Source organism: Podarcis muralis, chromosome 8 (assembly GCF_964188315.1).
Source record: "Podarcis muralis chromosome 8, rPodMur119.hap1.1, whole genome shotgun sequence".
Lineage (NCBI taxonomy): Eukaryota > Metazoa > Chordata > Lepidosauria > Squamata > Lacertidae > Podarcis > Podarcis muralis.
In genome coordinates, this window is record NC_135662.1 from 78,551,811 (window position 1) to 78,576,047 (window position 24,237).

Genomic DNA, 24,237 nt, shown 5'->3' on the forward strand with positions numbered 1-24,237 from the left:
GGCATTCTGTGACTTGATGGGTTCGGGACAGTAGGGGGATCCTGATCCTAAGCCTGTTCAGCTTCGTCATATGCCCTGGCAACCCACAAAGGTCTTCTTTCTACCAGATTAGGCAGAGGGTGTGGCATAACTTTAGGTGGCTTATCTTGCTTTATGCTACCTTAAACTGCAGAGGATTGACCCCTTAAATACTGTTTGTCATTTTTTCTTAAATGTCATTAAAAATAAAATTGTAGCTGGCCAGCACACATTGCAGTGGAGCTGGAGCTGTTGAGCACGCTGCTGATTTTTAGGAGGCAACAATAAAAAATTGATATGGTTTGCAAATATATTATGCCGTAAATGTAAAATATTCTAATTTTAATTTTAATATGCAAAAACAAAATTCATTAAACATAGTAATCCACTTTATGAAATAAATGCCACGCAAGTTTAATTTTCAGAACATTGCTTGAGGCAGCAGTTTGACATTTTCATGAAATCTGATTAGGTTTCAGAGTTATGCTGAGAAATAGCTTTTCTAAAAGAAAATGCCAGTTAATTAGTAAGCCTTAGTAAAATTAGGGAAAACGCTTTGATATTTTTTTGTTGTGCTTTCCAATAAGAGGGGACAGAAGATATATTTTCTCTGATCCAATTACGAGCAATATGTACTCAGATCAATCCCCATATATCTCAAGCTGGATGACAGCGCAGAAATACAAAGCTCAGCATATTTACTCAAGGAACACCCTCAAGACCTAACAACATCAGCATGCCATCAAGGGATTTCACCTGCACACCTTCTGATGTAGTATATGCTATTATGTGCCAGCAGTACTGACCTGCTACTTACATTGACCTAAGTAGACCTCTGCAATGCAAGAGAGAACTAATAGGTAGGCAGGAGTCTTTAAAAGGTGACACTCGGAAATCACAGCAGGGGCATTCCAAGCTAGGGCTATTCTACTTTCATTTTGTTTTGGGTTTTGTCTGATTTTGAGTGGGGCATTTCTGGGTGACCTGTTTGGGCTGAAGCAAAGGAAGAAAGGGGATGGGGCATAAATTTGTTTGGAGGTAGGGAGGTAGCTTCCATCTCTCTTTTTTTAATTGTTAACTGAGCAAACCTTCCTTCTTTTCCGGTGTGCTTTTGGGAAGACATTGTCCATCTTGTTCCCCCCCTGCACTCATCTCTCTACCTGTGGCTCCTAGAAGCTGTCAGCGTGCGACAGCAGCCACACCCCGGGAGTGACTTCAACTGGCCAGCTAAAACAGGTGATGGGTCTCTAACTCTCAGTGAGTTATGGACTTCCCCTGCATGAGAAGACAGGCTCCTGCAGATTGAGTGGACAAAACCAACAGTGGCTCCAGTGGTCAGGAAGGCAGTTTCTGCACATACTGTAGAGGGAAGTGAGAGGCAGATGGGGCGTGTTAACCAGGGAAGGGAGCCCATCTAGGAGAAGGAAGGCCCCAAACCTTCACTGTCTTGTGGGATATCTTTGGGAGAAGAAAAGGCTAAGGAATAAACCCTACACAAATCCTAAGTCGGTTGGGTGGCACCTTGTACTCCTCTTTCTGGCAACTCCTGCAGCCAAGTTGGTGCTCTGCTTTCCTTTGGACCACGCCAACGAGGGTGGTCTTGTTGTCTGAGCAGCCCAGGACCTCCATATACACAGCCCTGGCTTACATCCTGGGGAGGTCACTTCTGGGCTTCTAATGCAGTGGTTTTGCTTCACCTCCAGATGTGTGGGAGCCACACATCAATGGTGGGTGTGGCCAGAAGTTTGTGCACATGCATGCACAAACTGACCTCGCGCATCACGACACACACTGTCTCTCGAGACAGGCATATGCAAAAACAACAACAACAAACAGCAGGGTCAAATTGGCAGTGGCAACTCTTTATCAGATTTCCACAGCTGCTTATTCTACACCAGGCTTCCTCAATCTCGGCCCTCCAGATGTTTTGAGACTCCAATTCCCAGCATCCCTGACCACTGGTCCTGCTAGCTAGGGATCATGGGAGTTGTAGGCCAAAAACTTCTGGAGGGCCGAGTTTGAGGAAGCCTGCTCTACACTCAGTCGAACTAACAATCTACAATAAATTCAATGTCTTTAACAAAATCACTTCTTGTTGTGTCCTTTACATATTCAAAGTATGACACACACACACACACACACACACACACACACACACACACAATATTTTACATTAAAGTAAATGGGAATTATATTGGTGTTGGTGGGTGAGCCCACATCCAGTGCTTTGGGAAAGTATTGTATTGCGTGCTTAAGGGGCAATTCACTTGAGTAAGGAAATCATTGCTTTTGGCTGTTGCTGCATTGCAATAGATGGAGGTGAACAGATTTTAGTTTATTACTCATTTAAAAGCTGAAGCAGAAATGGCCTTCAACCATATGTCACCCTCTCTTTTACTTTTTCTTTGAAGGACTCTTTAGAACACTTGTTAAAACGCTAGTGGCTGTTTTCTGGTTGTCTAGTTTTCTCTTCAGTACGCTTGTTCCTTTCCTTTAAAAAAGAAAAAGAAAAAGAAACCATTCAAACATGTATAAATAAAATGGCATGTTTTAAAACAAACCATAAAAAACAAATTCAGCTAATTGGCATTTTCTGCAAATGCAAACATTTTAGGAGATAATTTGTATCTTTTTTTGACCTTTCTGAATATTTTAATGCATGACATACTGGCTTAGACATAACAGCAAACCATGCTTTGCCATTAAAAGAACTGAGCTTGCCTGAACCTCAGACCCATGCACTCCCTAAAGCTGCAATTTTTCACTTTTCAATAACAGTCATACCTTGGAAGTCGAATGGAATCCATTCCGGAACTTCCAAAACGTTCAAACCAAAGCACAGCTTCTGATTGGCTGCAGGAAGTTCCTGCAGCCAATCAGAAGCCCTGTCAGATGTTCGGCTTCCAAAAATAGTTCGCAAACCACAACAGTCACTTCCAGGTTTGCAGCATTCGGAGCCAAAACGTTCGAGAACGAGAACTAAGCTGTTTGAAAACCAAGGTAAAACTGTAGCTAATTTTAATCAATTCACAAAATTTATATACCATTTGATTGTTAAAAAAAGGGGGGCAGACCTCAAAATAGTTCACAAAAAGAAATAACATTTAACAACAATCCCCCATTGCATCCAAACTTGAGAAACTCTGGCTAGTTAAAAGGAAACAAACCAGTATCTGAAACCCCCTGTTTCTTTCGTATATATCTGTAAAGTGACATATAACCTGATGGTGCTATATAAAAGAAAATGTGAAAAACTGTGGTGTGCTTAATCCCTATTTCCTGGCACAGCAAAAATTAACCAGGCCAGGGCTGAAATGTGCTTTGGCTGCAGGAGTTCATAGCAGGAGAAGGTAAAATAAGGAGACTGTAAGCATCAGGGTCTAGATCAGGCATAGGCAAACTCATCCCTCCAAATGTTTTTGGGACTACAACTCCCATCATCCCTAGCTAACAGGACCAGTGGTCAGGGATTATGGGAACTGTAGTCTCAAAACATCTGGAGGGCCGAGTTTGCCTATGGCTAGTCTAGATGTTAATGGTGTTCTCTTTAATCAAAACTTTAATCAAACTTAATTTATATAACAAAACAGTGAATTTATTTAACAAAACACCCATGGTATGTAACAGGATAGTCAGACACTGTTGAGTCTCCAGGTCAAAACTACCTATAGCTGTTTATTTCCCCAGATTAGGATGTAATCTTATGGTATACAGACTTATTGAGCAGTGTGACATTGAACTCAGTAGAGCTTCCTTCTGAGTAGAAATGTATAGGAATCCACTATTATTTGGGTAACAATGGGCGTCTATGGGATGGCCTTATTAAGGCTGAAAGCGACTGTAAAAGGCCACCTAAGATGAATTATAAATAGAACCCGACAGATGTTATCATGAGCCTATTTTTGAAACTTCCTTTTGCAGATCCCAGATGTTCTCTTACAAATAGCATTACTAAGCCAATCCCTGTACTTTTAGTGGTATATGTATATTTTTTTGCATACTACAGCTACACAGATGGCAGCTGTGGCCAGTTTTAAAGTGATGCTAAACTAGACAGGCATTCCTTTGCTGTTAATGTTTATGCATGTCTCACTAACTAAAATGCTCTGACAAAGCTTGCGATTCAAAGCAAGAAGAGATAAATGAAGGCAGTTTTACTCCTCTTGCCTTTTCAGCATTTCACCATTATAAAGTTTGAATGCACTACTTTTATAAACAGGTTAGTTAGTCCTACTAGCGTTGATAGATACAACTTAATGGAATTTTGATATATCTGATGTAAAATTGCCAATTGTGTCCTCTCTCAGACAGGGATAATTTGGCAACTGTGACCTGTGCTGTGATAACATCTTATTTGGTTTACTGTAATGTGTTGTATGGGGACGCGGGTGGCACTGTGGGTTAAACCACTGAGCCTAGGCCAATCAGAAGGTCGGCAGTTCAAATCCCTGTGACGGGGTGAGCTCCCATTGCTCCATCCCAGCTCCTGCCAACCTAGCAGTTCGAAAGCATGTCAAAGTGCAAGTAGATAAATAGGTGGGAAGGTAAACGGCATTTCCGTGCGCTGCTCTGGTTCGCCAGAAGAAGCTTAGTCATGCTGGCCACATGACCCTGAAGCTGTATGCCTGCTCCCTCGGCTAATAAAGCGAGATGAGTGCCGCAACCCCAGAGTCGGTCATGGCTGGACCTAATGGTCAGGGGTCCCTTTACCTTTACCAATGTGTTGTATGTGGGGCAGCGCTTGAAGATTGTGCAATTACTCCGAATAAAGCTGCCAGGATTTTTATTGGAATGGCTTGCTAAGAACATATCTTGCCAATTTCAAGAGATCTACACTAGTTACCAGTTTTGTTTTCATGCTCCATTCAAAGTGTTGGTTTTAACCTTTTGAAGCCCTTTGTGACTTGAGACTTGGATAACTTCTACTATACTATACTTCTCAAACATTAAGAACTTTCCCTGAGGTCCTAGTTCCACCACGACCAGTTATCAAGCAGGAAGCCACCAAATATTGGACTATTTATCTATGACCTCCCAGTTGCGATACTAGCTCCCCAAGACAGTTTGTTTTCTTTTAGGTATTAGGTTAAGACATTTTTAGGATGCAATCCTACAAGTTCTGCTGAGAAAGTGACTTAGGGTGCTGTGGATCTCTTGCTGAGCCAAGAGGTTCCTGGCTCAGTAAGCAGTAAGTCTGCAATCGTGGTTCAGCTGAAGAGACAGTGGCATAATTTGCTCATCCTGGCTCAGTTGGGGCTTTTCTGATTGAGAGGAAGCTGGCTGGACTGAGTTCAGTGTAAGTTGCAAAAAAGGGGGGACATGAAAATGGGAAGACCAGTAAGTGGGGACTTAAGCTGGATCCTAACTCTGTTCAACTCAGTCATGTGACCTGGCAAAAAGGGTGGCATAAGTCAAACTTTACTTTCAAGGCTTGTTCTGTTTCTGATAGGGATGGGGCTGCACAGCCAGCAGTAGTCTTGCTCCTCAACAAGGTTTGGACCCAGCATAAAATTACGCCAGCTTGCTTTATGCCACCTTCTTGTATATAGGACTGTTCCCTTATTCAATGAGACATTTTTAATGAATATTTTTTGGAGCATTACAAGGAAGATGAACAGACAACTCCCCACTGGCGCACACTCAAGGCACGCACAACCGCTGACATCCCACCAATGTGTGTGGTGCCTCAGAATGCAATCCCTACACACATGGGGAATTGCTTGTATTTTAAAACACTAGAATTGAAACATTCTACTCTGCTGTTTAAATTCAGATTTGATTGCACTGTTTTATTGTTTTTTAATTGTTTAATTGGTTTTTGTTTTCATCTGCAATGCAGATAAATATTTCTCGAAGCAAACATAATGGTAATTCCCAAGGAGACCCCAAAGATCCATCATTAGTTACCTCATATCAACCAATATTGTTAATGAATGTTGATTGTAATGTGTTTGGTAGTCTATCAGCTGAGTATTTGAATACTATTTTACACTACCTCGCTTCATGCCAGCCTCTCGTGCATAGGCTTTCATCCTTAAAATTGCATGCTGTTGTATATGAAAACTTTTGGAGACTATGACTAGTATATCTGTTAAGGCACATTCTAGCAGAAGTGACTCAATAGAAGTTAAATAAGTAGCCTTCTCCATCCCACAAATTAGAGTTGGGAAAGAGAAAGGCATGGAAAGGACCATGCACAAGCTTAAACAGAGCCATAGCTCAACCTAAGAATCCGTTTTATATCAAATACACTATTTAAAGAAAATAGCTTATGCCTTTGATTTAGTGCTTCCCACAACACAGGGAAACCACAGCCCACCCTGATGGCCTGTATGATTATCATTCGAGGCCAAGCTCTCAATTTCATGTGTGCAGAAAGCACTTCACCTCTGAAGCTGCCTAATACTGTGCAGTCATGAGGCTAGCTTTTATTCGTTGTGCCAGATAGTAAATAATTTATTTCCATCCCCAAATAGTAGCGAGTCCTGCTTGATGTGCAGTTGTGTAGACATGGTTCTAGGCAAGGCTCCATAATTCATGATTGCATTCCATTTTACCACCTTTTTTTGAAGCCTTAAAAGAATGTCGCATGAGAATGTATTGATTCTGCCCCCGCCCCCTTTGGTTCTCCTTTTATAGAGTAACCTGTTCATTGGTGTTCATTTGAAAAAAAATATTCAAGCTTACATTGTATTGGTATTACATCATATTTGGAATTAAGCAGAATAAATTATTCCTTATGCTAACTGTTTACTAAGAAGATAACACCCTTAAGTGCCATATAATTGTGACAATTTGAGTACCCTTTGAAAATAATTGGCTTCTTACTCATAGAATAATAGCATTGTAGAGTAGGGTCAGCTAGTCCCACCACCTGGAATGCAGGAATAGCAGCACACCATCTCCCATCCAATTTGAAACCGGACCGGACCCTGCTTAGCTTTGCAAATGTGTTAGCAGTTTTATTGCTGCGCCCTTGGAATAAGCTTTTATTTCCCAGAATGTGTTTGTTCAATAGGAAAAGGAAGTAAAAATACTACTGCCCAGGGGCAAATATAGCCTTTCTAGGCAAGGTGCTTGAGAAGGTGGTAGTAGTCTACCTTCAGGCATGCTTGGAGGAAACTGGTTACTCAGATCCATTCAAGTCTGGCTTCATGCCTGGCCATGGTACTGAAACTGCATTGTTTGCCCTTGTTGATGCCATTTGTTGGGAGAGAACGTCAATATCATATACCCTACACAATGCTTGGATCCTGACAGTGGCTCCTTCCATCTGTACATTAAGCCCCAGTTTTGATAGTTCATGAACACTAGATTTCTTATTCCAGATGATAATATTCAGGTTGATTGCTAGGTGCACAAATTTCAAACACTGCATTTTAACACTGCCAATATTGATTTATGCAAATATCAAATTATCAAAAAGCAATTGCACTGTATTAGGAATATCAAATAGAAAGCTTTAATTAAACCATCATAATACAATAAGCAAAACAATAAAAGTCCCTTGGTATCTCCTTAAACAATGAAAAATTATTCAACAGGTATATTCTGAAAGTGGAGCAGTAATGAATTCTTATTACATAGCAAGCATTTAAATCAATTACTGCTAAACTAATTTGAATCAAAATCTTGAAATGGAATACAGTGCATAGGAAACACATGATTTAATTCATGCCTTAGGCATGAATTAACAGGTCCTACATGCTCTGTGTATTGTATCTCTTCATCTACCTTCTTATTCCCTTTCTCCCACCATGCTTAAAGATGCATTTTCTTGCAAAATACAGTATTTCCAATGGTTGCTATTGTAGAAAACTGGTAACACACAAAGTAAAAATTATATGTCGATGCAAAGTTTTTATCGGTGGTTGCAAGAACAAATGAGCCCTATCTTCTAAACAAAATGCTTGATTAACCTGGAGGTAGACTACGAATTGTGTATTGATCTGTAATGATTTGTTGGGTCTCTAGACCGTAATATATATATATATATATATATATATATATATATATATATATATATATATAAATGTTTTGAAATCAACACCCACATTTTCACTATGTACAGTAACACCCATTTGTCTTTCCTGTAAAACAAGTTTTTATATACGTACTGTTCCTACAGATGTAAGAGGTAGACGTCCCCCCTTTATTTCCTCCTTTCTCTTGCAGCCTCCTATGGCACCCCAAATCTGCTCTGGATGGTTGCAGTACATGCTGGAACAGCATTCAGTGTTTCTCAAACTTGGGTCTCCAGCTATTGATGTACTACAACTACCGTCATTCATACCTGAAAGAGCGTCTCCACCCCCATCGCCCAGCCCGGACACTGAAGTCCAGCGCTGACGGCCTTCTGGCAGTTCCCTCACTGCGAGAAGTGAGGTTACAGGGAACCAGGCAGAGGGCCTTCTCAGTGGTGGCACCTGCCCTGTGGAACGCCCTCCCAGCAGATGTCAAGGCAATAAGCAGCTATTTTACTTTTAAAAGACAACCAAAGGCAGCCTTGTTTAGGGAAGTTTTTAATGTTTGATGCTGTATTGTTTTTAATATTTGGTTGGAAGCTGCCCAGAGTGGCTGGGGAAACCCAGCAAGATGGGTGGGGTATAAATAACAAATTATTATTATTATTATTATTATTATTATTAGCCAGACCAATGGTCAGGAATAATGAGAGTCGTAGCCTAACAGCTGGAGACCCAAGTTTGAGAAACACTGGCATGGGTGGTAATTCTGAGGGAACAGGAAATTGCTGAAAATGGCATAACCCCTCTGAAAAGGAGCTTCCACTGGATCTAAATAACTTCTGTGAACTGAAGGAGACCTTCTGTTCATGGAACAGAAATTTTGGATCGAACACAATGGAAACTTCTCATTTGCTAATTCATATGAGCAAACTTTAAAGCAACGTACAGTCCTGCTATAGTTTTATAATGTAGTTCTTCTCACTCCAACTGGTTGCACCAAACACTATCCTGTTTTGATTTTCAAGGTGAAAGTGGTGCTTTCAAATGCTAAATGGAAATATGCCACCACCACCCCCAAAAATTTTTTAGGAGAAAATACTCCCCCCCCCAAAAAAGAGCCCTTTATAAGAAAATACATCTCATTCTTTTTTAATTGCTATTGCTTTCCCTGCCAGAGAGATGGAGAACCTCAGGCCGGGGGGGGGGGGCAAAAACAGGCCCTTTTAACTACCCCTTGGGATTTCCCCCAGGCTATATACCCTCCTGAGCCAGACCCCTTGCTGGCTTGGCACCCTTCTTTGAGTGCTTTGCCTGGCTTGAATGTGTTTTTGGACTCTAATCGTGCTCTCCTGGCTTGTCTGAATGGTCTGAGGCAGTATAAGGCACCTTCGTGTGTTCCTAACTTACACTTGACCCCAATGCATTCTGGAGGAATGAATAAATTCTAAAGGTCCCTAGGACCCAGTCATTTCAATTGCCCGTTGTGTGTTTGGCAGGGGTGTGGGAGCAGGGACGACAACGACCCTTTTGGAAGAGGACTTCTTCATATCCGAATTGCATGGGAAATCTCAACTCGTCATTTGATAAATAATAGAAGCAGCAGGGAGATGCCCTGTTGAGAACACTGCAATTTTGCACAGGCAGACAGGAGTTGCTACACTAAATACACAATCTCAGAGTTGCTGTTCTGTCTCCTTCATGTAATCATGGGCACACAGTTTGTATTATTTCTATAGGAAGCATATGCATAGTAGATGCCTAGTGTAAAAGCTGACAGGCTCTGTGGAGTGCACAGACGCCTCCCCTACTGATTCCTTGAATACGCACCGACTGCAGCTTGTTATCATACTGACAGGCCATTTGCTAGTACACAGTAAGAAGCGTCTAAATGCCAGTTAGCACTTGAACCTGTTCATTTTCTGTGAAGCGTTATTTAACCACGTTTCAGCCTTATTATTCCACCAGTGGTTTTTCGAGGCTGCTTTACATCTGATCCATCAGCAATGAATAAGCAACAAGAAAAATTGGGAAAGCAGGTTGCATTATTTACTATCAAAGGCTCAGGAGAAAAAAACAAGACTGTTAACCTGGTACCTAGTAGAAAAGATCATTGGCACCGCAAAGATGTTTGTTCAGAATATTCTGTCGTTGAGGATATCCTGCAGTCAAGGTGCCGCCACAAAAAAGGCCTAGCCTGCCTGGTAACAAACCTACTTAACTTCCAAAGTCAGAGGTGACCTAAAGTAAGCTCTCAGATCATTATCTTAGCAGATTGATGGATTCATATGAGGGGGACAGCACCTTTAGGCATTTTGGTACCTAACCATTTAGATTTACCTGTGTTAACACCAGCACCTTCTGCTAAATTAAAGCAGCAATACTTTCTAGATGTAAAAGTTCTTAATACCATTCGTTTTTTATATATAAAAAATAGCTAAATATTAAATTCATGCCTAGTATACAAACTGGAAATCAGATCTGGTGAATAATTCATTAGGGTACAAAGGGGAGGAAGTGATAGTGGAAGTAGCCTTGTAGAAGTGTTAACACCATCAAATTGAGACTTAACTTCTTTAGCACTGCCCCCACCCCCTTCATGACAAAGGACTGTAAAAATCTCCAAGAGCAAGTACTACGTTTCATTTCTTCTTTTCAAAAAACCACACAGGCTTCAGCCTTCTTCTTCTTCTAGCTTCTATGTTACACACACACACACACACACACACACACACACACACACACACGAGACACAGCTCTGGCTTTTGTCTTTTCTTACTACCAGCAAGTTGAAGGAGGGGCCCCCTCATCCATTTGCTGTCTGGCACAGAGCCACTTTCTTTCTTACCATGCTTAAGAGGGCCATTACCAAGAGACTTGTCTGGCTATTGAATCGTTGCTTAGATTTTTAACACTTGCTGGATCCAGGAACTAGAAGGGTCTTGGTGTACAGCCCTCTCTGCCTCCTCCCCTCCCCAACTCACAACAATACAGTACTTTGAATTCATGATAACAGCAAATGTGTAAGGCTAGGATCAAAAGGACTGCGCAACTACTTCCATGCACTCAGAGATATTGGACATGTGTTTTCTCGGACAGAGGCAACTTGAGCCATAGGAAGACAGTGTGGTGTAGTGAACAGTTTGTCAGGCTTGAACTCTGGAGATCTGAGTTCACACACATGTATGCTCAGCTGAGAAACTCACTTTGGGTAGCCTCTGTCTCTCAGACTAACCTGCTTTACAAGGTTGTGAGAATAAAGTAGGGTGACTTCCCTATGTACTTTGCCCTGAACTCTTTGAAGGGTTTTTTTTTTTAACACCTCATGGAGCACATAGAGGCCAATCAAAGTATTTGGCAACATGTGCCACCTTTGGTATTGTGCATGTTGCAAAAGGAAATCTTAGAGTCACCATACATGAAAACAGAAAAGGTGTGTGTGAAAAATACAAGGGGAAGTTCCATGAAAGAAAACAATTCTGGCCGTCAACCAAAAAAAGAAGCAACTTTAGACATGTCTTTCTTGAAACCAGGCCATCTATTTCTATGCATTGTGAATTCTTGATAAAACCAGATGTGTAATCATGCCTTGCTTCTGTGTTACAGGAGCTATGCCTGTTCCAGACCAGCCATCGTCTTCTGACAAGACAAGTTCCCTTAGCCCTGTCCTGAATACATCTAACGGAGATGGATCTGAAACAGAGACCACATCTGCCATTCTGGCATCAGTCAAAGAACAAGTAAGCAACAGAGACAAATTTCAAATAAACCATGGTGCTATTATTACATTTTGTGTTATACACATCAGTTCTACCTGTTACTTGCTTGAGTACCTTTAAGGCGCAAAACATATCCTGAAAAATATTTTATTTCTTTAATCCACTTGCATTATTTTGTCACTGAGACGTTGGTTTGAAGTCTTCATTTTTCTTCCTTGCCTTAAGGGAACTGAAAATTAGTATGCTATTCACTCAAAATGGTGAGTTTTCATACATTTATTTGCATTTGAATGTATGAAATGCAAATGGCATATGTTTTCCTTACTTTTTGCTATAGGTTTGAGTGGGAAATTCTTAGGTGTGAAATAATTTGCTGGAACAATTTGTTTTCCTTTGCTTGGAATGATAATATCTGGACTTCCTCTTTTTTACTGTTATCTAGGTCATGTTAGAATTTTTGTACCGAAAGCCATAAATCTGGCGAAGTTAGAGTAGTTTTGTTCTGTTCCATGGAGAGCCAAGTTGATAAAACGTGTTCTCCCTAAATGAGAGCATGTGTTGCGGTTGGGGAATACAGGCCACCCTGTTGTTACTGGGCAGATTTGGATAAACCCAAGACCTTAAATGGTTAATTTGGGTTACTGGGGAGTTTTGAATGTTGCCAATTCGGAGGAGGGGTCAGAGGCCTGAAATACAGGACTCCCAACGCTGGTCGTCCTCTTGGCTTTTTTGCACCGGATCACCCGCCCACCCTCCCTTTAATAGGGGGAGTTTTCTTGATCGCTTGACCTTGCTATGCCTGTCATGGGATCGTCCGCCTTTGAGCGGGGGCCTGGTAGGAATTTTGCCATTTGGCTGATTGGCTGGTGCCATTTGGTTTTTGCCTACTGCGTAGCAAATCGTCACAACTTGTAAGGTTGGCGGTTAGGCATTGGTTAAAATTGGTTGGTGGAGGGGTAAGTGCCTACCCCTCCAATGGTGGTGCGGAAAAGGGAATTCCGTTAAAGGAATCCAGGGGCTTGCCATTCTTTTCGTCCTTGTCCCTGGAATCGGACTTGGGCCGTGCAAGCCCCACCGGAACATGAGGGTGAGAAGTGATGGACTGATGCCCAGCTTCATCTTCTCCCCAATACTTGTTTCCCACGCTGGCTTCCGCTGGAATCTGGAAGTCAGTTCTATCCCTGGGCATGGACAGATAGTCATAACCAATGCCTAAGCAACCACTCACATTTTTTGTATTTTGAATAAAGTTGTGGCCAAAATTATGCCAAAAACCTTAAACAAAAATTGATGTGTGATGTGTGACTTTTTTGGCGGGGGGTGGCATTGTGGGACTCAACACGCAAACAGCTATAAGCTTTTGACACATATCCTGGGCTTAATAGGTAAGGGAGATAAATTTAAACATGGAAGGGGTCTACAGTCAGTCAACGGCAGAATAAATACCAAAGGGAGTTTGTGCTTGCATGGTTGTCTCTGTTTCCTTGGTGCTTTATTTCATTTCCAAATTTCAGTGTTAAACTTTTGGATTGACTGGACCTTGCTTTAGATTTTATGGCAGAAAACATTGTGCTGCCAAGCGAAAGCTCTAAGGTATTTCTCATGTGCCTGACCTGTATATTGGGGTGCATATGTAGATCCATACCTGATATTGCAATAAATGAGGGAACTCTTCAATACGTTGGGTTTCCTGTGCATGGAGTTTGGCTGGCTCTAGGTACTAAAAAGATGTCTTGGTTGACACTGGTGCACGTTTGAATACCGTACTAATGGGAACAATCAAGCTAAAGTTAAAGCATAACAGACACCATTGATTTCATTGGGGTAGTTGCAGCTTTATTGAAATCATTGAGGCAAAATTTCGGCAAAGTACTTTTTTACTTAATTTTTACATGATCCGGCTAACGTACCGGTAATTTTAAGAACCAGATTTGTCTTGGAAAATAAATATTTTGAAAATAGCTAAGCAGGGTGGACATGTGTTATTATGTTAGGAGCTTGCTTTCTGCTCATATCTCTCCATGTGGCGAATGCCTGTGTGTCTTGCCTCCCTGCAGTGTCGCTTCTGAAAGTCACTTGACCTCTTGGCTCTGTTCCTCTACGTTTAAAGTTCTTTGAGAACCCATATGCAAAGTACTTTATCTGTCACTCCAGATTCTTTTGTTGGCACCTCTCACAGTAGGATATGAGAGCCTTTCTAGAGGAGCCAAGAATTATTAAAAGACTACATTTTTGTGCCAGAAAACCATAGCTTATGTAAGGTTTCAAACAGAGAAGAGTTTATGCTAAGCTCATGTTCTGTTTTCTGTATCAGCTGCTAGGATGTTCCCTGAAAAGTTTTCATAGCTTCTCCTTCAGGTTTTGCACATTCTAAGCTTCAATAAAAAACCTTTTGGGTAATCTGTTACTATAAATGAGCGTGTGTGTGTGTGTGTGTGGTCTCATTGCTGAAAGTGGGGAGGACAGGAAGCTGGTACTTTTTCATATACTGTGAATTACTGTAGCCATTGAACTGCTGTGCTTTAGGGTAAGGTTACCAGAAGTCCCCATTTCCCGGGGACAGTCCCCAGATTTATAAATCAGTCCCCATACAAAATCCACTGAAGTTGAAATGTGTCCCTGGATTCATTGAAAAAAATCTGGTAACCTTAGTTTAGGGTTCTCCAAAAGCACTTTACAAGTGTCTATAAATTGTGTCCTCATCACGGAGGGCACGTGTTGCGGTGAGATCACTAAGACCAACCTCACTGTTTGTGTGGGTGGGACCGTCTGGATAGCCACAACAACCCGATTGGTCCCTCGGTTGCTGGGGTAATTCTGGCCAATGGGGTTGAGAGAATTTGCAGCCGGGGGACCTATTTATGCCGCTGCACGTTGCGTCAAGCTTCCTCTTAGCACCTCGTGCATCGGATTTAGGGTCTTGCTATGACCTTTCTATGCTGTCGTGGGTCATCTGCTTTTGGGGGCAGGGACCTGGTAGGAATTTCTCCATTTGGCGGATTGGCTGGTGCCACTTTGGTTTCGCCTGCCGTGTAGCAAATCGTCACAACTTTGTAAGGTTTGGCAGTTAGGGATTGGATCAAGGTGTGGTGGAGGGGAGGTTGTCACACCTGCCCCTGCCAATGTGTGATAGGGTATTCCATTAAAGGAATCCAGGTGCTCACCATGCTTTTGTCCGATCCCCTTCCAGGGGTTAGGGCCACGCCAGAGCACCTAGGAGCATTTTGGGGTGAGGTTGCATCTGTTGTAGGACCAGTGCTCCCCCGGTATGTTTACCCTTACTGACTTCTGCCGGTGTCCAGTTTTCAGTGCTGCCCTGCCGGAGGTGTAGGTGCAGCTAGTCAAACCAGTGCCTAAGCAAAGCACTCACATTCTGCAATCAATAAAGTTGTGGCCAAAATTATGCCAATAACCTTAAACTAATATTGGTGTCGACTGTGTCTTTCTTTGGGAGGCCTTGGGGGTCTTCACACGCAACTGCGAACTGTGCAGACAGCAAGAGCTGCTTTTAAATCATTGACCTCTGTACACAAAGTGGGCTTGCCCACTGTGGCTAACTTGCATCTTTGCTCCTTCCACTTTCAACACACATTGCTTCCTCTCCTCTGCAAATTTTCTGAAATACCTGCAGTCCAGAAGAACAGACTGTGCAATCTCAGCTAGTTATATTGCACTCAGTGTATGCCCAGAGCCTTCATTCTCTTGTACCATGCAAGCAACTCCATTGCTACATTTTTCTCCGCAAGGTGATCTAGGTATGCTCCCTCCCCTTTCAACATCCACTGCACTTCTTACAAAAAACAAAATAAAATCCTGGAATTGTGTTGATATACCAATAGTTTGGTAGCAAAAGCTGTGCAGGTGCAGTAAGTTATGCTCAGAGCTGCCTTTCCCTTGAGCTGCAGGCAATTTCATGACTATATTTCTCCTTTTGGTCGGTGGGTGCAAGGCATTCTGCATTGTGACCAACTAATGTATGCTCAGAGAACACCCATTGAAATTAATGGTCCTGAGTTACTCGTGTCATAGAATCATAGAGACCCTATGGATCATCTGGTCCAACCCCCTGCAATGCAGGAAAATGCAGCTGTCCCTTACAGGAATCAAACCTGCAACCTTGGCATTATCAGCTCCACACTCTAACAAATTGAGCTATCCTGTCTTTTAATGTCAGTGGCTCTACTCTGCATATGACTAACATTAGATACAAGCTTCTGTGTATGCCCAGAGGCTCCCTTCCACTATACCATGCAGGAAACTAAATGACTCTTTTTACTTTTGGCAAGGCACTCTGAATATGCTCAGAAGCTTCTTGCTTTGGTGTCACATGTGGCTCATTAATAACAGCAATGTCTGTTTTATTGCAAGGCTCTTGTGGATTAGTATAGGGAGTTCACTAGGTTGGAGAAGGATGGCTTAGAAGGCTTCATCCGGCCATCTTTACCAAGTGCAGGATCCATGCATAAAAGGCCCTATTCAATATGCTAGTTAAAGCATGCAGTTCTCCACCCTTGATTGTAATGAACAGGACAATCAGTGCACACAGGAGATCAGATGCAAAAGTATTTGGATTGGAGAAGCTGCCCTGTTTTGTTAGCTGAAAAATTCAGCATTCATAATTACATTATGATTTCTGTACAACCCAGTGCAGTGGCTAATTTGTTTAGCTCATAGCAGTTGGTTTTCTTTTTTCCTGCACAAAGGAATAAATTTGTGTTTTGTATTAATGGTGCTTCTGTAATTTCTCTACTTAAGCCATTATTTGTTTTTGTAACCACTTGGGGGCTATGTTTGTTTTTCGTTTAGCTTGTTTGATTTTGATTACAGTGGGGATGAAACTTGGGTTCATCATTCAGTAATAAAAAATCAGAGATATGGCTATACTTCTTCTAAATTCTTCAAATGCCGTCATGAATGGCAGGTGTTTCTGCAGGTTACTGGATTATATTATCACTAGAGGGCTGCAGTAAAGCCAGCATTTTGACACATAAATGAGAGGCTTCTAGTCAGATCCTAGGCAAGTTTACCATGAAGTAAGCCCAGCTGAGTGAATTAGAGCAGGGGTCAGCAAACATTTTCAGCAAGGGGCTGGTCCACTGTTCCTCAAACCTTGTGGGGGGGGCAGACTATATTTTGGGGGGAAAACACAAACAAATTCCTATGCCTCACAAAAACCGAGATGCATTTTAAATAAAAGGACACATTCTACTCATGTAAAAACACGCTGATTCCCGGATCGTCCACGGGCCAGATTTAGAAGGCGATTGGGCCAGATCCGGCCCCCGAACCTTAGTTTGCCTACCCATACATTAGAGCTTGCTCCCATGTAGCTATGCATAGGATCATAACCTAGCCTCTTTACTGTTATCCACCTCATACACTGGCCAGGAGAGGAGAGTAAGAGAAGCTGGTGCAAGAATCCTATTCTGATCCTCGGAAGGTGCAGCTATAATTGCAAGAAGCTGTTTTCCATTTGCTCTGGCAATGGCCACTTTGTGAACAGCTGCTGCGGGAGAAAATGCCCGTGCCTCTGGCAAAGATAGCCACCACTGCTGCAGAGGACCAGATGGACTGATGGAGGGCAGGTGCGGCGACAGCTTCTCCTACTTTTTCCTCCAAGAAAAAAAATGCATTTACAGTCTTATGTCCAACTGCAAATGAGTAAGTCCTCCAGCTGAATTCCACCAGACTTGCTTCTGAATAAACACATATAGGAATGGGTTGTAATCAGGTGTGTGACTCTTGCATAAGCTACCCATTTTCTGAGTCTCTCCTAGCCCTTGATCAAAGTGAGGGACAGGAGTCTGTTTTCCCCCACCCCAACCCAGACATCTGAAATGAATGCTGCTGCAGGTGTCCCATGGTGCCTGATAATCCTGCTGCTTTCTCCACACAATGAGATATTTGCATCCCATTTATATGTTTATATAACATTTATATATTGTTATTGTGTATTATATTTGCATCCCACCACCCAGTACAGTAACATAGTGCTCATCTGGGAGCAGGCTAAGTCATTTCCTTAGTAATCTAGCTAGCATATCTCAAGGAATTCAAAACCCAAGGAACCAGCAGCGTCCGAATGGACCTGGAAATTGAATTGCATTGAACTCCTTCAGGAATTCAAGCCACATCTCGAGGTCTGCCCTGACCTCGCTAGTCAACCGCACCCGATGGAGTGACTGCAGGCCTGTGGAAAGTTTCACTTAGCATGCGCAAAAGGAGCAACCAGGGGCTACCACCCTGTGTGCAAAATTCAAATGGGCCAATAGGGACTGAATCTGCCCGAAGGTAACTTTTTCCCGTGGCAAAAATTCCATACTGATATCACACAAAGCCACCAATTTTACTTCAGGCAAAGCGGAAGTTAGCGCCACAGTACCCAACTGAATTCCAAGGTAAGATAACCTCGTGACTGGGCCTTCAGTTTTATCAGCTGCCAAAGGAACACCTAACTCCTCAGTTAGGTCATTAAAAGCATGCAATGATAGCAAGCATTCATCTGAATCAGCTGCAGAACTTAATAAAAAGCTGTCGAGGTAATGGGTCACGCCCCTAAAACCTGTCTTGGTACACAAGGCCCAGTCCAAAAATGTACCGAAGGCTTCAAAAGCTGCACAGGATATAGAGCAGCCTATAGGCATATAATGAGCTCCATCCAACTGGAACCCAAGCAACTTAAAGTCATGTAGGTGAACAGGAAGTAAGCGGAAGGCAGCTTCAACATCACACTTTGCCAAAAGTGCACCTTTCCCAAAACTCCTTATCAACTTAACCAATTGGTCAAAGGTGGCATACTTAACAGAACACAACTCAGAAGGGATAGCATCATTTACTGATGAACCCTAAGGGTAAGATAAATTATGAATTAGGCGAAATTCCCTAGGGCACCGCACCCAAAGGAGAAAGGTGCAAATCCGGGAAGGGAAGGTGCTCAAATGGGCCAGCTATCCTACCCAAAGCCAGTTCCTTCCTGATCTTTATGATCCCATCGAGCAGAAGGGATCCTGGCGGCCCGACATCGAAAACTCTTGTCGTAGTTATAGCTGCTGCCTCACCAGCCATTGCAAAGGCCTTACACACCAAAGATTGATAAATCCACAGTTGCAAACTTCTCTTGGGTTAAGCTGCAGAAATAACCCCAGCAAATACTTGAAAAGCATCAAACCACTTCTCAAAGGTTCTCTCCACTTTAAGGGAGCTGGCCTTGCCCTTGCCCAATGCAACCTGTTTATCCTTGTCTGGGCATTCATTATGGGAAAGGACTTAGAAAATATCCACATAACGACTGTTGAGTATCCTGTTTTGCATCCTGGAAGCCAAATGTGCACCTGGGATAATATCCCTGACAGCATTGGTCGAAACTTTAACATCTTTGACCGGTTCGCCATCAATGCATTCCAGAGGAAGGCAGTACCTGGCCCTGTGCGTGTTGGCTCTATGCTGCCATGCCCACCTGGGAAGGCCCGAAGCCCCCTCACCATGACCCCAGTACAGACCCAGAGCCACATCTGAATCATCATCGGAGGTCTGAGAAGACGTACCAGTAGAAGAGGAGGAATTGCCATCTCTGCACCTCTTGGCCCTGCGTTTGGAGCGACGACTCCTCTGCCGCTTGCTGCCAGATGAAGGGACTCTAGGCACTGGGAGATCCTCCTCTGAAGACTGGGTGCTGAGCGCCTCCCTCGAAGGAGCCGCTGAACCTGCACAGAACTAAAATCATGTGAGGAGCTTGACTGGGAAGAAGACCCCACACACGCATGCTGTGCAAGCTGAGGCCCTGAACTCCCAGGCCCTGGGGGTGCCAACTGCGAACAAGGCAGTCCAGACTGGAAGGTGCACTGCATCATGGTACCCATAATCCTAGGACGACCCCTAGGGCTAGCTGGGACTGGGATCCTGGAAGGCTGAAACTGGGAGAGCAAGGCACCAGAAGGGTTGTAAGCCTTGCTCCCTTCACTCACATCTGAAGGACCATGAGCGTCAAAAACAGTGGAAGACGTGGAGAGGCCAGGCTGAGAATCAGGCTGCCTCCCAAATTGCTGAGCCAAATACTCAAGCTCCGTATTAAACTTTGACATGGCCACAGGGTCTGAACCAATATCAGCCATGATTGCACCCAAGCGATCCAGTGTATGCTGAGGAACCTCTGGGGCAGGCGCTGAACGCAGTGACTGAGACGGGCCTCTAATCACTCTTTTAGAAGGGAGGGCAGGACTTGGATTCCTCTTAATAGGCATCCCAATCCCTTCTTTACTAAATGGGTGGGGGATGTACTAAACGTACACACAATAATAAAAGCACCCTGGGATCAATATGGCACTCCCGCCAAATTAGCTGGGGCTAAAACCTCCCCCAAATCGAAAAGGATAAAACGGCAGTCAGGCTAACGGGGGGGGGGGGAGTTCCCAGCCCTAGGAAATTCCCAAGAAGAATGGTAACAGAAAATTAGCGAATCACGCAGAGAGGGAACTCTCAAAGATGCCCAAAGCGATCGGCTGGACAGAACAGCCCAGACAACAAAACGCACAAATCGCCCAATAAATTCAAAGCCCCGAAGTTGCAGCCACAGCCAGAACCGAGAACAAAAAAGCCACTGCACAAAGAGCCCAAAGGGAAAATTAAGCGGGCAGCGGCAAGCTCAAAAGACTGGGAGCGCTTAGGGGGTAGAAGCCCTATGGGGCCAAAGCCCCTCTAGGGGTAAGGGAAGGGAAGGGAATAATTAACCAAGGAGGGGAAGAAAACAATTGGAAGGAATTAAAGGGAAAGAAGGGATAACGGAAAGAAATCACCAAGACGATCCGTCAAAGGTAAATCTCTCTTGGCTGCACAGAGGACAAGCTGCTAGCTTGTTCCAAATGCATGCACCGAAAGAGGAAGCTCTGGGTCACGTGCATGGGTATATATGGAGGTCCCTCGATTCGTTTGGACTGCGCCCCATTGGCCAGATTGAACCCAACACTGAGGGACCTACCAATCGGGTGTTGTGGCTGACCAATTGTACCCACCCACAACACAGGAGGTCAGTCTCCAGGTCTCACCGCAACACGTGCCCTCTTTTAGGGAGGACATTGCTGCACAATGGCCAGATGTTTGACTAGGTGCTGAGCTGTTGAATTTTAAACCAGCGTACTGAGATTATGTAATCAGTTCTGAATTTAAGGGGCTGACTATTAGCATATACATCTCTAAAAAAATAACCTGGCTCTTATTCTTCCCATCCTGCCCAAACACTGCTATTTGCTTTCAGTTTGCAGCAAGTGCTTATCAAGAAAGGGGAGCAAGGAGGACTTGTTTACATCTTCCAGACTAATGTTGTTTTGAAAAATGGATTCTCCATCAAATTGCTATTTCTTAAAATATTAGTGGGGAAAGGCATCATTCCCCACCTAATGGAAGATAATAATTTATTCTCTTACATGATTTTTATAGCTATTCTATTAATAGAAACTCTGTTGTTCAACTTCCGAGTGTGTGTGTGTTGTTGTTTTTTAGTTTCCACCTGAATTCTTTATCCATTGACTCAAAGCTGTCAGAGGTGCTGCTTGATAGCATCTCATGATGTTTGGAGCAGCTAATCCTCCACTTCTAAACTCCAACCTTAGGAGCAATTCTCCTTGTCTTTATAATATGATATTATCCTGTTAACACTTGTCTGAATAGTACTTATGTTAAGCATAGGAACTTTTAATGGGTTAGCCTGAAAGAAAGAAAGATGAAACATTGCAATTCCTTCATCTTTACTTTAATCAAATTTCTAATTATTTTTTGTGTGTGGCGGGGGGAAGGGAGTAGCCTTGTATCCCCCCCCCCCCCCGTGATGTTGATACACTCTTGTTATTTGTAAATTAAAGGGATGTTTTGTCACTTGAACAGCTGTTGTGGAACAAACTGCTTATTAATGTTATCTAAATATGAAAATATATTTAATGCTTTATTTTCAAAACAGATAGGGGAGAAATGCATTTTTGTTTTGAAATATTTGTTGTAGAGTTTCTGATGGGCTGTGTATTTTTTATTTTATTTTGCTATGTGTGTTAATAATAATAATAATAATAATAATAATAATAATAATAATAATAATTTATTATTTATACCCCTCCCATCTAGCTGAGTTTCCCCAGCCAATCAAGTGTTAAAAACAGTACAGCATTGAATATTAAAAACTTCCCTAAACAGGGCTGCCTTCAGATGTCTTTTAGAGATAGGATAGCTGCTTATTTCCTTCACATCTGAAGGGGAGGGTGTTCCACAGGGTGGGCGCCACTACCGAGAAGGCCCTCTGTCTGGTTCCCTGTAACCTCACTTCTCGCAATGAGGGAACTGCCAGAAGGCCCTCGGCGCCGGACCTCAGTGAATGATGGGGGTGGAGATGCTCCTTCTGGTATACTGGGTTGAGGCCGTTTAGGGCTTTAAAGGTCAGCACCAACACTTTGAATTGTGCTCGGAAACGTACTGGGAGTTTACTTGAAAGTAGGCCCTGTGTGCGCAGGAACGCATCCTCAATGTCATTGTAGAAACTTTATTTATTTTGCTATTACATTTCTACCCCACCTTTCCTTCAAGGAGATGAAGGTGGTGTACATGGTTCTCCCCCTTCCCATTTCATCCTCATAAAGAACCCTGTGAGGTAGGTTAGTTTGAGAGATAGTGACTGGTCACCCAATAAGCTTCATGGATGAATGGGATCTGAACTCCTGTCCCCAGGGTCCTAGTCTTAGGACTCAGCTACACACCTGCAAATAAAACATTTTAAATGTGTTGTAAAGTGCAACATACAAATGTGACACTAGATGGCAACAGTGAGCTATGGAAAATTCAATTTATTTTTCGTAACTCCCCCCCCCCAAAAAAAAGCATTTTCACAACTTTTTTTTTTTATGTCTGTAGATCCCACCCTGCCCTCAAACCATTTCATCACACTGGCAGAAAGACTCCCAGAAATGATTAGGATGGGTGTTAAAATACAATAAAACCTAATTCTAGGATACATTTTTACAGCGTTTAGAGGATGAATGCAAAGTGGTAATGGACTCCACAGTCAACTGAAAAGGTGAATCTGTGCTGCTGAGCTTGATTTCACCACCCTGATCATTTTGAGTGGATATGTCTTCTATATTATATGGGCGTACAATCCAACAGTATCTCTTCCCTAAGGCATATGAATCCAGAGAGATATCTGGAAGGTTACTTTAACAGAGGATAGCAGGGAACAGAGTAAGTAACCCTGGAAGCACTGAGAGGACCTTTCTACTCAGCCTGTCTTCATAGGTGCTCCTCTGATTAGAAGGAAGACCTATACAATAAAGTTAGAAATAATGAAACAAAAAAGAACGGAGTAGTTGTTTCCTTTTTTAATAATTATTCTGCATAAAGCCATCAACTTTGAGATTTTCAAGTGGTACTAAATTGATAGGAGGATAAAGCATGGAATACATTTGTAGATACAGTGGTACCTTGGGTTAAGTACTTAATTCGTTCCGGAGGTCCGTTCTTAACCTGAAGCACCACTTTAGCTAATGGGGCCTCCTGCTGCCGCCGCGCTGCCAGAGCACGATTTCTGTTCTCATCCTGAAGCAAAGTTCTTAACCTGAAGCACTATTTCTGGGTTAGCAGAGTCTGTAACCAGAAGCATATGTAACCTGAAGCGTATGTAACCCGAGGTACCCCTGTAATTGTATGTGAAACATCTAAAAACAGCAGAATCAGAAACTTCCACTCACCCAAAGGCTTGATCTGACACCCAAAACTTTACAACTACACTGGTGCCCCGCAAGACGAATGCCTCGCAAGACGAAAAACTCGCTAGACGAAAGGGTTTTCCGTTTTTTGAGTCGTTCCGCAAGACGAATTTCCCTATGGGCTTGCTTTGCAAGACGAAACTTCTTGTGAGTTCTTGCGAGTTTGTTTCCTTTTTCTTAAAGCCGCTAAGCCGTTAATATCCGGTAAGCCGTTAATAGCCGCTAAGCCGCTAATAGCCGTGCTTCGCAAGACGAAAAAACCGCAAGCCGAAGAGACTCGCGGAACAGATTAATTTCGTCTTGCGAGGCACCACTGTATGTTACAAAATGCCCCAAGGAACAGGAGGGCATTCCACAACTTGAGGACTCCTACAAGGCATACCTATCATCAAGCCACACAGAACAGCAGTACCCCAATCAGGGTTGATATGGAAAGAGGTGTTTCATCACATATCTGGGGTCCAAGTCATTTAGGTATTTGTGTGCCTTAATTTGGGCTCTGTAGCAAACCAGCGCAGGTTCTTTAAGGATGTTGTGATATGAATCTACCAAGAATATTTACATTTTCATATTCTTGGAAGACAAGGAATACCTAAGTGGCAGTTAAAATAAGTTATTATACCTATGCATTATAGATGATAGACATAGGCAAACTCAGTCCTCCAGATGTTTTGGGACTACAACTCCCATCATCCTTAGCTAACAGGACCACTGGTCAGGGATGATGGGAATTGTAGTCTTGGAACTTCTGGAGGGCCGAGTTTGCCTATGCCTGGAATAGGAGCTTAGGAAACA

The 24,237-nt window shown here is 42.9% G+C and overlaps 1 protein-coding gene across 1 annotated transcript in view; it reads left to right on the forward strand.

Moving 5' to 3' along the window:
• LOC114601399 (catenin delta-2-like) overlaps positions 1-24,237 on the forward strand; it is a 270,211-nt gene that overhangs the window by 53,144 nt on the left and 192,830 nt on the right. Inside the window, exon 2 of the mRNA XM_077933371.1 lies at positions 11,589-11,722. Within this exon, the coding sequence (XP_077789497.1) occupies positions 11,589-11,722 (134 nt within the window). The remainder of the gene's footprint in view (positions 1-11,588; positions 11,723-24,237) is intronic.